Source organism: Euprymna scolopes, chromosome 39, assembly GCF_053919585.1.
Source record: "Euprymna scolopes isolate OS-2025 chromosome 39, ASM5391958v1, whole genome shotgun sequence".
Classification (NCBI taxonomy): domain Eukaryota; kingdom Metazoa; phylum Mollusca; class Cephalopoda; order Sepiida; family Sepiolidae; genus Euprymna; species Euprymna scolopes.
In genome coordinates this window covers 72722601-72739225 of record NC_136520.1, presented here as the reverse complement: position 1 = coordinate 72739225, position 16625 = coordinate 72722601, and the positions used below count along the sequence as shown (strand labels likewise).

General features: G+C 33.5%; 1 protein-coding gene across 1 annotated transcript in view; it reads left to right on the top strand.

Moving 5' to 3' along the window:
- The window catches only part of LOC145263864 (polycystin-1-like protein 1), an 842774-nt gene that overhangs the window by 154031 nt on the left and 672118 nt on the right, over positions 1 to 16625 (top strand). Inside the window, exon 3 of the mRNA XM_080120938.1 lies at positions 1120 to 1215. Within this exon, the coding sequence (XP_079977064.1) occupies positions 1120 to 1215 (96 nt within the window). The remainder of the gene's footprint in view (positions 1 to 1119; positions 1216 to 16625) is intronic.

The window sequence follows — 16625 nt, the reverse complement described above, 5'->3', positions numbered from 1 at the left end:
GGCCGAAAAGTCAGCAAAACCTGAAAAAAAAAAAGTGAGCAAAATTCTAGTGAGAGTTCTATTTTTATAAATAATCAGGAAAGTCACAAGGCTGATATCTAATAATACTAGGTGTCCAAGCTTTGCGGACACCTAGTATTATTTGTGTAGTTTTGATCGGACTATTGTTCTCATCTTAAGTGTTATTTGCACGTTTCGGTTGATGTAGACTACGACCTTCGTGAGACATGTTGGTCGTCATCTCGGAAAAGAAAGGAGAAAATTTATTGGCTTTGTAGATGTTTTCGTATTCTTGAAGTTGTTTTTGTTTTTTTTTAATGTTTTGTATATGTGAAAAAATTTGGTTGAGAAAGGTAACTCTAATAAAGTTTGACAGGTGATTATCACCCTTTTAGAGTTGAAATTTTTAGAAGGGGTTGCGCATATTTTGTTTTTCTTTATTTTAATTAGAGGTTACTGTTGATCTCTGTGCTTTCGGTTTTGTATAATTATTTTCTTCTTTCCCATAATTTGGTCATGAATTCCAATATTTAAATTGATGAAAAAAAATCAAAATATTTGTCATTTCATTTTAAATTTTCTGATGCGCATGAAGATACTTTTTGTATTATGAAAAAAAGAAAAAAAATTACAATAAACTTGGCACATTTCAACTTGGGAGTTGAACTGCAAACTCTTTTGCTGTGTAAAGTATGATTGGATGTCAGCAGCCCAGAGGAGGAGCACTTTGATCCAGCAAAAGATGCCTGTTCAGCTCCATCTGCATTTCTTGCCAGAAGCGCCTCAAACAGTTAGCAATAAACTAACCCTTTCTAATGGAAGGTTGACCTCCTAGAACTGCACACAACTAGCATTACACCACAATCAACAAGGAACAGCTCATTATATTTATTGATTTTGGTGTTTGAGGGGAAAAATTCCCCAGCCGAATATCCTAACTTTTAATAAATATTTATGAATAAAAAAAATTTTAAAAAAATTGCAATAAATTTGGCGCATCTTGGAAGTCAAATCGCAAACTCTTTTACTGCTCTCCTCTAACATTGCTAGATGAAGGCTTAAAATCTGAAAATGCATAATTTTGTTAATCCGCATTTTTTTTTTTCTTTTTTCTTCCAGGTTTAATTATTCTGGTTTTACGCACAAGGAAAAATGTTTATGTATTAAAGAAATAAAGGATTTAACGCAGGTAGATGCATCAAACTGCAATAAAAAGTGAGTACAACTTCTTTCTTCATGAAATCATATATATATATATATATATATATATATATATATATTAAGTAATGTGATTTATAATTTAAAAATCAAATTTTAATTAAATTAAAAATCCATTTCATAAGAAGGAACAACAACAAAATCAATTATCTGTACGATCGTTTCGGAAAACAATGCTTTTTATTGTGGTATACATTAAGTTATGTAGAATAATTATATATAGTTTTTTGGTAAGCAAGGTCTCCTCATCAGCAAATTTTGGAGGGTTTTTATTGAATTTAAAAGACACCATAAATAAACCTAGCATTAAAAGTAAGGCAGATGAATCTGAAAAATTGAAATAAAAGGTCTGGATTTAAAATTTATAAGAAAATTAATATGGGTTAGAGATAGAAATAAGTAGAGAAAAATATATATTTTTGAATTTACATAATAAATTTGCTTTAAAAATATATAGAGAGATATTTACCTTTTTTAATTTTTCTTTTTTTGAAATCAGGAATTGTGGTTAAAGTAGTCATTTAGATATTTGCTATATATATATATGTTAAGATTTCTTGTTCGTTAGAACCGCCGGTTGAGTTTGAATAAAATAAATACGTATTATATACGTTTGAAACCCAAAACAGCACATTATTACAAAATAAAGTCATTTATTCTGTTTGAAATTCATAAATATATTTCGAGGCAAAACCTCATCATCAGTAAGTCTTTTTTTTTTTAATTTAAAAAAAAATTTTTTTTTTATTGCCATGTTGTTGCTGGGGCAGATAATCAGAAAGTAGAAGTCCGTTTGTTATTTTTACGGTATTTTTTTTTTTAAATCTCTGAACAGTGCGTTAGGTCACGCGGGATTCACGTTAAGATTTTTTGTTCCTTGGAAGTGCCGGTTGAGTTTGAATAAAATAAATACCTATTATATACGTTTGAAACCAAAAACAACACATTATTACAAAATAAACAAGGGTATATAATAGGTATTTATTTTATTCAAACTCAACCGGCGCTTCTAAGGAACAAGAAATCTTAACGTGAATCCCACGTGACCTAACGCACCATTCTGAGATTTAAAAAAAAAAAAAAAACTACTGTAAAAACAACAAACGGACTTCTACTTTCTGATTATCTGCCCCAGCAACAACATGGCAAAAATAGAAAGAAAGACATACTGATGATGAGGCTTTGCCACGAAATATATTTATGAATTTCAACATAATTGTCAAACAAAATAAATGTCTGTTTATTTTGTTATAATGCGTTGCTTTTGGTTTCATACGTATTATATATATATATATATATATATATATATATATACTAGCAGATGTATCCAGCATCGCCCGTTATTAACTGTAATGTTAAATTCCTTTTAAAAAAAATGAAGTAAAAAAAAAAAAAAGCAGAAAGAAACTGAAGCATGTGCATGCAAGTATGTTTTTGTAAATAGTTCAGTTTGTGTAAGTAAAAAAAAAAATACTCAAGCTCAAGTCGAAAAACCAAAACCTAAGACATTGAATCAAGTACGATAAATATTAGGCCAGCTTGACATGATCTTTAAAAGTGTTTTCAGACCTACTTATTCTTAACATAATGAATCTGTCATAAGAACAATCTGCGCATGCGTAGTTGCGAAACAGTTGACAGATAAAAATACAGTGACCCCCCACCCCCTAAGTATCGATTTTTCAATTTTTACCCCTTAGCATGTTTTCCACGTGTCTGAATACCCTATATACCAAATTTCAAGTCTGTAGATCCAAAATTTGTTGAGTATATAGGTTGAGAGTTGTCCTCTCGCACATACACACACACACATGCATTCTCTCTTTTATAGATATATAGACTAGCTGTATATACCCGGAATTGCCAGGTCAAAACATTGTCAGGTGGTGGTTTAGTTATATACTATTTAAGATTCACCACAAGTATTTCTCTCCCTATGTGAAAAATATATGATGGTCAGAAAGTAAGATAAAAATATCAGCATCCCTAAGAAGGAGCGCTCTGACCCTGCAAATAATGCTTGTGCAGCCCTGTCGGCATTCTTTGACAGAGGTGCCTCAAGCGATTAGCAATAAACTAACTCCTTTTCGGATAAAGTAATGATTGGAAGGGTGGAGGGTGGACCTCTTAAAACTGTACATTATCTCTGAATATTAGAAAATTTCAAAATGAGTCAAAATTTAGATATTTTTGAATCACATGAATTTGGTTTTGGATATTTTGGAATCCTATGAATCTGGGTTTTGGATATTTTGGAATCCTATGAATCTGGGTTTTAGATATTTTTGAATCTTATGAATCTGGGTTTTAGATATTTTTGAATCCTATGAATCTGGGTTTTAGATATTTTTGAATCCTATGAATCTGGGTTTTAGATATTTTTGAATCCTATGAATCTGGTTTTGGATATTTTTGAATCTTATGAATCTGGGTTTTGGATATTTTTGAATCCTATGAATCTGGGTTTTAGATATTTTTGAATCCTATGAATCTGGGTTTTGGATATTTTGGAATCCTATGAATCTGGGTTTTAGATATTTTTGAATCCTATGAATCTGGGTTTTAGATATTTTTGAATCCTATGAATCTGGGTTTTAGATATTTTTGAATCCTATGAATCTGGTTTTGGATATTTTTGAATCTTATGAATCTGGGTTTTGGATATTTTTGAATCCTATGAATCTGGGTTTTAGATATTTTTGAATCCTATGAATCTGGGTTTTAGATATTTTTGAATCCTATGAATCTGGGTTTTAGATATTTTTGAATCCTATGAATCTGGGTTTTAGATATTTTTGAATCCTATGAATCTGGGTTTTAGATATTTTTGAATCCTATGAATCTGGGTTTTAGATATTTTTGAATCCTATGAATCTGGTTTTGGATATTTTGGAATCCTATGGCTCTCGGTTTGGATATTTTGGAATCCTATGAATCTGGGTTTTGGATATTTTGGAATCCTATGAATCTGGGTTTTAGATATTTTGGAATCCTATGAATCTGGGTTTTAGATATTTTTGAATCCTATGAATCTGGGTTTTAGATATTTTTGAATCCTATGAATCTGGGTTTAAGATATTTTTGAATCCTATGAATCTGGTTTTCGATATTTTTGAATCCTATGAATCTGGGTTTGGATATTTTTGAATCCTATGAATCTGGGTTTTAGATATTTTTGAATCCTATGAATCTGGGTTTGGATATTTTTGAATCCTATGAATCTGGTTTTGGATATTTTTGAATCCTATGAATCTGGTTTTGGATATTTTTGAATCCTATGAATCTGGGTTTTAGATATTTTTGAATCCTATGAATCTGGGTTTTAGATATTTTTGAATCCTATGAATCTGGGTTTAAGATATTTTTGAATCCTATGAATCTGGGTTTAGATATTTTTGAATCCTATGAATCTGGTTTTGGATATTTTTGAATCCTATGAATCTGGGTTTTGGATATTTTTGAATCCTATGAATCTGGGTTTTAGATATTTTTGAATCCTATGAATCTGGGTTTAGATATTTTTGAATCCTATGAATCTGGTTTTGGATATTTTTGAATCCTATGAATCTGGGTTTTGGATATTTTTGAATCCAATGAATCTGGGTTTTGGATATTTTTGAATCCTATGAATCTGGGTTTTTGATATTTTTGAATCCTATGAATCTGGTTTTCGATATTTTTGAATCCTATGAATCTGGTTTCCGATATTTTTGAATCCTATGAATCTGGTTTTCGATATTTTTGAATCCTATGAATCTGGTTTTCGATATTTTTGAATCCTATGAATCTGGTTTTGGATATTTTGGAATCCTATGAATCTGGTTTTCGATATTTTTGAATCCTATGAATCTGGCTTTTGATATTATACCCTTTAACCAACCATGATTTTATATAAATGGTCGGTAAGGTATTACAATCCTGTCATTCATTTGGAAATGAACATATTTATCCTCATTTTTCTTTTATGGTTAACTTAGTTCTGTGGTACCAGTTAAAGCACTGCATTTTTTTCTCCCCCATTTTATTCCATTCTTTGACTCCAAAAATTGACAATATTGCATGCACCCTCTTGACAGTGAGAAAGAAGAGGTAGAGGAGGTCACATTCCGGACTATCAGCCGCGCATATTTCTAGCATTGAGATATTAGAATAACATTCCATTCTTAAGAGTCTTATGATAGGGCGTAGCTTTTTTTTTTTTTTTTTTTTTTTTGTCGTTCTCTTTTGTTCTTGGTCGTTCTTCTTGAAGGAAAATGTCTCTCATCGGATTTGTTATTGCTTTTTCGTTAAAAGAAGGTTAGGGTTAGGTTTGGCAGGTTGGTGTGCATATATATTTGAAATAACATACAAGGTGGCCTTCCATCTCTCTTTCTTACTCTTATGGGTGTGCTCTTTTCTGTGTGTGTTTATCTTTTATTTTACACTGTCTATGTATGTGTTCTTCGTGCATGTATGCGTGTGTGCCATCTTTTTTTTTTTTTCTGTACATGTTTACCTTTTCCATAATTATGTCCCTCTCCATGTGTGTGCCCTTTTATGTCTTCATACTTTTGTTTTGTATGAATATACCATATGCCCGTGCCCTTTTCCATAATTTGTATCCTTTTGCATATGTGTGACATTTTACAGGGTTCACACAGACTTGAAAAGTTCTTGAATTTTTACTTTTGTCTTGAAAAGTCCTTATTTCTATTATTTCCTTGAAAAATACTTGAAAATATGGAAAATGTCTTAAAAATTTCTAAAAAGGCATTGTAAATTGTATTCTTTCATGTCCAGTAAAAAAAATTTCTGTCAAAATATTAAAAATAAAATCGAAATAAATACTATTAAATTATTTTTAAAGTATTAATAAAAATACCATTAAAATATTTTTTAAATATTGAAAATAAAATTGAAATAAATTGTTCTGAAATTGCATAGTATGGCACAAGAGTTATGCCCCTTTATTACAAAACTACCTCGGTTAGTTTAATGATAAAGATTGAAATTTCCGTCTATTTTTATTCACATTTATAATTTAATTTTATTTAAGGGTGGGAGTATTAGTGGCGACCGCCATAAATAAAATTACACCCCTCTCTAAAAAAATACATTCTTTGCGCAGACGGGACTCTCCAATGGCGAATCCTTACCCCCAACTTCTACAAAACAAAATTGTGATAATTTAAAATTAAATTGGCCAGGCCAAAAAGAAAATGGACAAGACAGCAGCCATCTTGGTTGGAAATTAAAAGCATTAAAGAAAGTTAATGTTTGAAATGAAATAAAAAGTGTTTTAAACTACTAAAAAAAAAAAAAAACACGAAAAAATGATGCAGATAGATTGCAAAGTAACTGTTACTGGCTATAACATTTATTTGTTGTATATTTGATTTTTTTATCACTTTTTCCAATCGCTGTGGATTGTAAAATAAAAGCCAAATTTTGTTTTGAAAACTTGAATTTTGTGTGGATAAGGCTTTGAAAAGTCCTTGAAAATAATTTACAATCTGTACGAACCCTCATTAAACTTATGAAAAACAAAAATATGTACCAAAAATATTTTTTGCCAATAAGTGTGACATCTTTCATGTGTGCCTTTTTATCTGTACATACTTTTGTTTTACATGGGTATACCATATGCTGTCCTTTCATCTTAAATTTATTGGGAAAAAATACTTTTCTTTCCTTTGTTTCTTTGCTAGACCGTCATACTGTTGCGTATTAGCACTCCTGAGGCATTGCCAAATTATCTGAGCAAGATAATTATTATCGTGTAGATTGAATTGGATTTGTTTTAAAGAGAAAAATGCAATTCAAGGGCAAATATGGTTAAATGATGTTTTAGGAATTTAACTTGACTAGATGCTAAAAACAATAAATAAAAGGAATTTTAGATAAATAAAAAAAGGATGTTTTCAGAAAAAGGAATGTTAGTTTTAATAACTAGCACAAACAATAATTTAAAAATAGGTCTGACAGCTAGAGTGATGTAGACTGATGCAAGGGTCACTTAAGATGATGTGGATCTTAGAGAGCTTGAAAAGACACATATCAGTTAGACAGGAGTTGGGAGTCAAAGAGCAGACGGCCAAGGGATAAGACACCATGGAAACCGGTGAAGTTAAGATTATAATGTGAAGTCAAAGCATTATAATCTCCAAAATGTTGACGTGGTATGTGAATAAATGTTATATGAAATTTATCTTTGTGTGGTGTCATCTTTCGAAGAAACAGGTATGTGAATTCGTCCCGGTTGTTACTGTTACATATTAAATGTTTATCGAGCTCTTACATGACTGTCTATTATAAAAACTCTTGTTATAGAGGATTCTCTTCTTCTTTGTCAAAGAACATTTGTCAAACTCTCCTCGTTTTAAAGCCCCCCCCCATATGTACAAGTATATAACTTTGTGTGGTGTCATCTTTCGAAGAAACAGGTATATGAATTCGTCCCGATTGTTGTTGTAATATTAAATGTTTATCAAATTTGTAAATATTTAGACTCTGTCTATTATATAGACTGTTGTTACTATATATGCTTCTCGTCTTGTTCGCCAAAGAACATTTGTCTAACTCTCTATTAATGGAACATCGACTCCTCTCGTCGTTTGAATCCCCCCTCCTCATGTACAAGTATTTGTATGCCCTCAAAATAACATCTCAATATGTACATGTCATCGTTTCAGTTCAGCTCAAGCCAACCATTGTTCATCGTAAAAGTTATATACACTCTGTCTGTCGTTTTATATACACCAACATTTATTCATCAATAAATTTGATGCCTCACTATTCAACAATATCCAGTGGTGAGGCCCAAGCTTGCGGGCTTTGGGGAGTGTGGAGCCACCCTTTAATTACCATTGCTGCCAGGTCCACTCTGACCCGGAGTGGTAGTACCTGTTAAGGTTCCAACTATGGGTTAAATAGAAACCGACTTGAAAACAACAAATATATTCCATAAAAAAATTTTTCTTCAAAATCTTTGGATTCGGCATTAAATAACCCGAAAAGGGTTGATATGCCGTAAAACAAAAACAACCAACCAACCAACTAATCAACAGTATCCAACGTCGCGCCCATTTTAAAATGTAACAATCCTGTTACATTTGTTGTAGTATTAAAGTGTTAAAAAGAAATAAGACAATAAGAAGGTAGGGCTAACAAGGGTATATATTTACAGAAAGTACTGAAGTAATGGTTTTTCAGAGACTGCTTCAGAATTATAGGTTATATGATTCTTTCTATCCATAAGCAGCAGGAAGAGTCTATGAAGTGACGCAATAGGGGAAATCACCATAACAGTATCATATGAACCATTTTTCATGTGTGTTACCCTATAATCTGGATGTATTTTGTGCTTTCATCAGTGTACCATATGTGCGCCTCGTTACCATATGTGTTCCGTGTTCTTTGCACGTTCTGTGTATGCATTCCAGTCCAACAGATGCCAGCATGTAAAACAGATGTTAAACTGGGTCCAGTTATGGATTTGGGGTAAGAAATAGCTTGTTTCGTTTAATCCAGCTAAGATTCAGCTTCCGTCTTTCAATCATAGGCGTTTCCCTTTTCTTCCTGAGATTCTTATGGATGGCTCTTCTCTTGATGAGAAATCAACTTTGAAAGGTCTTGGCCTTTCTTTCTCAAATCTTTCTTGGAGTTCATATATTAGATCCATTGCTCTTTCTGCTTCTTGTAAAATCGGTTCTCTCTATCGCTCTGAACACTTTTTCATATGTAAGGATATTCTCCATCTCTACAAATTTACTGTCAGACCATGTATGGAGTACTGTTGTTGTATTTGGGCTGGTAAATCTGGTGTCCCATCTGAAAGTTTTTAATAAATTGCTGAAACGTATCTGTAATTTGATTGATCCCATATTTTCTTTACTGTAACCTCTCTCACAGACATGATGTTGCTAGTCTCAGTCTTTTCTACTAATACTATTCTGGCATGTGTTCCTCAGAATTGTTTAATCTATTCCCTGCTTCCTTTGTTCCAGCTTGTTTGATTCGTTGGTCTAGTGGTCTCAATCAATCTGTTTTAATACCTCATCATAATACAGCTTCTTAATCTAGTAGTTTCTCTTCCTACTGACGGTTTTCCTCCTACTTATGACCTTGATCTTTTCAAGACAAAGGTCACAAGCCTCCTGTCTTTGCAATAATCATCTTTTGTTCTTATTAGCTCTTTACATAAAGTGGCTTCACATCTTGTCTGGAGAGATTTCCATAAAAATAATCTAATTAATAAAACTCACCATGTCTGTGTGTCTGTTTCCATTTTTGAAAGTGCATCTCCACCGAAACGCAAAGTCACAGAGTGGCACGAAGCAGTTCAAACAATTGCAGTTTTGTAGCCCATTTTTAAATTTAAAAAAAATTTTTATTTTTATTTTTAGATTTTAGCCGGTAAAAATAGCTAAGGGTTCAAAATTAAAAATAATGAACGATTTCACCGATTTCGATAACAATAAAAATATGGGAATGTGAAACATTCATTGATCATCATTCAATCCCGGGAAACGTCGGGTTTCCTTGCTAGTAATAAATACTAATACAAAATGATTGAGGAAATTGCATCAAAGATGTTTTACATAAATGCACAGGAAAATCCTTGCTTTCCTCCATGTGCCATTCTTTTGAGCCATTTTTTTCTGTATATGATCGCGATTCTGGGATGTGTGCCGTTCTTTTCTTTGAGTGTGTATGTATGTACACACACCTTATTTGCTGTGTGCATATTCCTGTCTAACCGGGTAGGTGAAGTGTGCAATCACCTACAGATAGTGTGTTGATAAAATTCAGCCTTGTGTGCAATCACCTACAGATAGTGTGTTGATAAAATTCAGCCTTGTGTGCAATCACCTACAGATAGTGTGTTGATAAAAATACTTGTACGATTAAAAAAAATATATATTATCTCACCGATTTTGGCATCAAGAAGGGCATGCGGCCTATGAAATTAAGGAAATAACACTCAAAGAAACTTGAGCAGAGTTTACTTAATTCAATTTCTAGAAGCTGTCCACCACATGTCTGCAATTATAATGCTATTCCTTATCTTTTAAACACATACACACTTTGCTCTCTTTTTTTCTTTCATGCAATCAATTGTTTGTGGGGTATTATCTGTGCATGTTCTTTTAAAAGTATTTTATTGTTTGTTTGTTTTTCCGCGTTAAAGACCGACACCACATGAGATGGTTTTGCATACATTTCTAGGATTCTTGCTTCTCGTCTTCACCCCATAGCTTGCAGAATTTAAAGCAATACGTTTAAAATATCTAAATGGAAAATTTTATTTTGTTGGATATTTATCTCCCTACTCACCCCGGGGCTCGGAGGCCTTCCATACCACCGCCAGCCATCGTCATTCTGCAATTGTCATCTCCTGCAGGCCCAAGAGACAGATATCACTGACTTATTTTACGAGGCGTGCCCATCTCATACTTTTATAAACACCACAATGCTTCCCACCTACTCCTCCTACTCCTCTTTCTTCGTGTCTGTTTTGATTGCCCCAACCCCAACCCTAACCATTTATGCATGCTGGCTTCTTTTTTGTTTTTCTCTCATCTTTTATCATCTGTGAAAAACAAACAAACAAAAAAAGAACCTTGAAAGGAATCTTGTGGTTTTCCCCAATCCCAGATGTCCTTTTTTGGGATCATGTGACAAGACACAAGTGTTGGTAAACATTGCAGGAATTTTTCAATTCTTCAACCGTGAGTGCCACGTGTAACAATCGCAACTAAAGAATTGTTCCAAGTAAAAAAAAAAATATGGTCTGGTTCTTCTATTAATTTCAAATTTATTTCAAGCTATTCGGCTTCCATAACACACTATTGCTTTGCAAATTTTGCTACTTGAAATATCAAGTTAAAATACATTGATGATATTGCCAAGGTTGCTGCAAAGAAGGTGGGCTCCCTCTACCGTGCTAGAAAATTACTAACACCAGAGAGCATCCTATATCTTTACAAAGCCACAATTTGCCTATGCATGGAGTATTGTTGACAGATATTGGCTGATGCATCTATCACTAATTTCGTATTCTTATACAGGGTTCAAAAACAAGTCTCAAACCTAATAGTTCCCGCACTAACAGCCAAGATCCAACCTCTATCCCATAACTACAATATCACATGTCTATGCCTGTTTTACAAGTACTTTAAAGGAATGGACTCTGAACTCTTAGCTCTTGTGCCCCCTTGATGTGAATACCTACAACTAAGCCGACAAGCAGCATAATCCCACCCTTTCACTCTTAAGGTTCCTAGATGCCAGAAAGCCTTTTACTCTAATAGTTTCTTCACTTGGACTATGATCCCAAATAGTAGCTCCTTATATCCAAGTGACAATATGCCTTGTTTTGGTGAAAAAGAGTAAAATATATATTTTATATCTATACTAGTGGGGGGTACCCGGCGTTGCCCGGGTGTTTGTAGGTGTGTGTGTTTTTGAGTAAATAAAAAGAAAAATCGTTGGCCGGGTGTCCCGGGTGTTTGTTTAAAAAAATAAACAAAAACAAAGCCTTGACGCGCAGTTGGAAAATAATAAAGTGTGAAAAAAAAAAAAAAACGTGCGACTTGGCAGGTGCCCGTTTTTGACGAGTTAATGATGTCAACTTTGAGCGCGGGACAGTGGTTTATTTACCGCAAGTCTGTGCGCTTCTTTTTTTATACGAAAAAGCTTAATGCACATACGGCGATCGAAAATTGTTGAATATGTATCTTTTCAAAGTCGGGAAAATTAAATAGACAGGCGACCCTGGTTGTTAACTCGTAGATATTATCATTTAGGCGTGATATAAAAAGTTTTAAGTTGTGAGGCGACCGATTTCTTCTCTGAAAAAAAGCCTTTCTGGGACATACACGAAAACGCGCACACACACAAACATTTTCGCTTTTATATTTATAGAAGACTGGCGGGGGGGGAAGTACCCGGCGTTGCCCGAGTGTTTGGAGGTGTGTGTGGTCGGTCGGGGTTGGGGGTGTTAATGAAAACCTAAGAATAAGTGAAGTAAAAAAAAAAAAAAACAGAAAAACGAACGTTAAAACTTATCTGAAAAATAAAGCGAGGGGTACCCGGGCGGTATGTGTGTGTGTGTGGGGGGGGGGGGTGTAATCAAAACAAAAAACACAAAAAAACTAACCTAAGGCAAACGAACGATGTTAAATGTAAAAATCTGGAAAACAAAAACAAAAAAGAAAACAGAAAAACGAACGTTAAAACTTCTGAAAAATAAAAACAAAAAAACAAAAATGTGAAAAATGGCTTGAATAAACCTTTTTCGATATTAAAATTTAAAAAATCGGTGGGTACCCGGGTATTTTTGGGTGTGTGTCGTGGTCGGGGGGTGTTCTCTAAAAGAAGCCTTTTGTAGACACACAGAAAAGGCGAACATACATACATACATTTTCGCTTTTATATTTATAGATAATAATTATAAAACTCTGGACCGTCCGCCCATCCTTGCTTGAATCTTGTCCACCAAAACCTAAGAATAAGCGAAGTAAAAAAAAAAAAAAAAAAAAAAAAAAAAAACCCAGAAAAACGAACGTTATGTGAAAAATGGCTTAAATAGCCCTGCTTCAATATTTAAATTTAAAAAAATCGAAAAAAAAAAAAAAAAAGTAGACATCTCACACCACGATTCGAACCCAAAACGTTTAGATAATGACCCAACGCTCTAACCAACTGAGCTAACACAACGTACATGAAATTGTGTCAGTTCTTCAAATATTTAAACTAAATCAGGTTATGACGTCATCTGACGCATGCGTAGAACCGATCTCGTCATGAGATGACGGTTTTTGCTGACACCCCCCCCCCTGTAGAAAAGTACCGATTTCAGGGTGAGAAAATTAACGTTTTTGGCCAATTTTTCGATATTTGTCGGGCGAAGGATTGAGCTTCAATGTGATACCAAGTTTGTTAATTTTTGTTCTGTCTGTCGAAAGTTTTTAGCAGACACATACATACATACATACATTTTCACTTTTATATATATAGAAGACTAGCGAGGGGTACCCGGCGTTGCCCGGGTGTTTGGGGGGAGGGGTTAAAAAAAGTAAGTATGAGGATCGAACCCGAACCGTTGAGGCAAAGTTGTAAATTAAAGTGTGAAAAAAAAAAAAAAAAACGTGCGATGTTAACCATTGCCCCACCGCGAGATGCTAACGGAAACACGTTTGAATTTATTTAATTAGTTGGATTTAGCAGGTGCCCGTTTAATAAGTTTGACTGCGGGATAGTATTCCTTTACTGCTGAACGCTTTTTTTCCACCCCCAAGATGTTATGTGAAAAAGACTAACCCACATGCGGCGAGCGACAAATATTGAATATTTATCTTCCCGAAATCGACCAAATTAAATAGACAGGCGAGCTTCGTTGTTAACTGTGAGATATTGCCATTTATATGTGATATAAAAAGTTTTAAAAGTTGTGAACCGACCGATCGCTTCTCTAAAAGAAGCCTTTTGTAGACACACAGAAAAGGCGAACATACATACATACATTTTTGCTTTTATATTTATAGATAATAAATATAAAACTCTGGACCGTCCGCCCACCCTTGCTTGAATCTTGTCCACCAAAAACATGGTAACACATATACACACTCACACGTCTAGATTATCCGTTTACAGTGTAACCCGGATATAAGATACCTTGATATAAGCGAAACCCGATTATAAGAGACTTCTTTTGATTTGTAGGTTGACAGCGCATTTATATGCGGGTTAAACTGTATATAGTTAGACTTTTTTTAATAAAAAGCAATTTTTAACTGATTTATTTGTGAAAACTGATTTGAAAATGTATTTTTGTCTGTTATAATGTCTATAACTGTTGAATAAACTAGTGTCCTGTACGTAAAAAGCGTTATATGAAGTGTTTCCTTACCCAACCAAAATGGACGAAACCCGGATATAAGAGACGTGTCCTCCCTCATAGATATCTCTTATATCCGGGTTACACTCTATATATATTTTTATATGCATTTCTCATTTGGTCTTTCCTCTATCCTCCTTTTTTTTTTTTTTTTTTCTGTCTTTCCCTTTTTCTCTTTCTTTTCTTTTGTAATGATTGCAATAATCTTTCAATGATCCTCATCATCAATTTTAGTTTCGGTTTCGATTCTAGCTGATGGCACTCAAATCATTTTTTTTTTTTTTTACTTTTGAAGTCATGGCTACATATTGGGTACAATATAATATGAAATAATCGATAGAGAATTGACTCTATAATAATAAATATGAAATCTGCGTAAATTAAAATATCATATTTAAGTGTATTTTACGACCAGGCAACGCCGGGCAGCCTGCTAGTCTATAATATAAATCTCACCTGTCTGTTTAAATGTATGTATGTTTGTATGTCTGTCTAAAACTTTCAACAGAGGCGACAGATTTTCACGGGATTGGTGTCGTTTTGAAGCTTGACCCTTCGGACAACAAGGATGGAAAAATTGGCCTAAAACATTAGTTCCTTTACCTTCAACTGGGCACTTTTCTACAAGGAGGGGTCGCTTTTTCGCCGATATTTTCGAAAGTCATCCTCTCTTTTCAATTGTCCAGCCTTAATTTAAACCTTCGCCACTTCCGGTTTAGCAATGAACGCAATCGCAAAGACGTCACATTTTTTTTTTTTTTTTTTTTTTTTAATGTTCTTTACCTCTTTCACGATACAGATTCTATTCTGCCTACCTATTACCACTTTTTTTTTTTTTCTTGCTCAACACACACCTCCAAACACCCGGGCAACGCCGGGTACCCAGGCTAGTCTAAAAAAAAAAAAAAAATATTAGTACTGAACAAGTAAGCATATCGAAAGCGTAGATCCATGCCCCAATTCTTTGCAAATTTTCCAAAGTCTTTACCAGTAAATGCATTGTTGGTTAATATTTCCATTGGCAGACCTTGCTCAAGGAAAACCTTCTCAAACTGTCGAATGGCAGTGGTTGCATCTTGACGACACAGTAGCCACCATATTGCAAACACAGAAAGGGTGAAGTCGATGAGCGTTATGAAATTCTCACCTTTGTGATGAGTTATGTCCAGCAATAGTTTGCTTCAGTTCTGCATGCCCAATAAACCCTTGTTGAATCTATCGATCGACAGGTTTCGCAGGTTTTCACAACAAATTTAACAATTTTTCTTTTGGACATTTGCGGATCAGGTGATCCGGCAAATATAAAGTCCGCTTTACACATGGATTCAATATAAATTTCAAACAAAATGTCTGTTTATTTTGTAATAATGCGTTGTTTTGACTTCAAACGTATCTAATGCGTATTTTTTTTTTATTTTCAAACTTAATCAACGCTTCTATCAAGGAACACAAACCTTAACATGAATTCCACGTGGCCAACGCACCATTCCGACATTTGAAAAGACTACAATAAAAAAAAAAAACAGACTTCTACTGATCCTATGCTCCAACAAAACATGGCAAAAAAATAGAAGACATACTGAAGATGAAGTATATCTTCGAAATATATTTATAAATTTCAATATAAATTTCAAACAAAATGTCTGTTTATTTTGTAAAAATGCATTGTTTTGGCTTCAAACGTATCTAATATTTTATTACACATGGATGTTCATTTCTCAGTTGCGCGGGATCCTTGCAAATCAAACCACAGTCCCCAAAAAAAAAAAATTCTCTTGCACGTGTGAATGTGATACAGGAACTCTGCTTTCATGAATCAAAATGTGAATAAAACTATTTTAGATGTGATTTTTATAATGTATAAAAAAAATTGGCTTGGTCTAGAAGGATTTCTCCTTCACTGATTGAGAACAGGAAAGATCAGCATCTTAAATTCTTAATTCTAACGTCAGTTTTTAATGTAGGCAAAATCCTGTTCCCCAAAAAGTGTTGTACCATAAATAAAATAAATATTTATTCTGCCCAGGCCTTTTGTAAAGTTCTCTTTGTATTAACATTTGATCATGTGATGAAAAGCGAAACAATTCGATTTTTTTTTTTAATAAAAAATTAAAATACCAAAGAATAATATAAATACTAAAATATAAAATAATCATCCCTCGCTTGTTTATTGAAGTTTTAGTTTTATTAATGTGATTTATGTGAATAAAAAGAATTTTTAAAAAGTGCACTCTTCATTAAAATATAAATTTTGCTGATCAAAAAAAAAACAAAAACCCCAAACAACTCCTTTCTTTTATATTCACATATGTTGTGTGTTCACAGGTTAAGGTCAATGGGTGTCGACTGAAAACTGTTCTTCTCGTTTCGTCCATTTGATGGGGTCCTTAAACCTTCATTGATTCTTTTCTCTACAATAGTTATTTCTTTTGCCATCCCTTTTTGGGATATTTTTCTCTTGCGAGAATGACTTTACACTCAAGAATGGCAGAAAGATTTCATCATCGTCATAATAATAATCAATGAT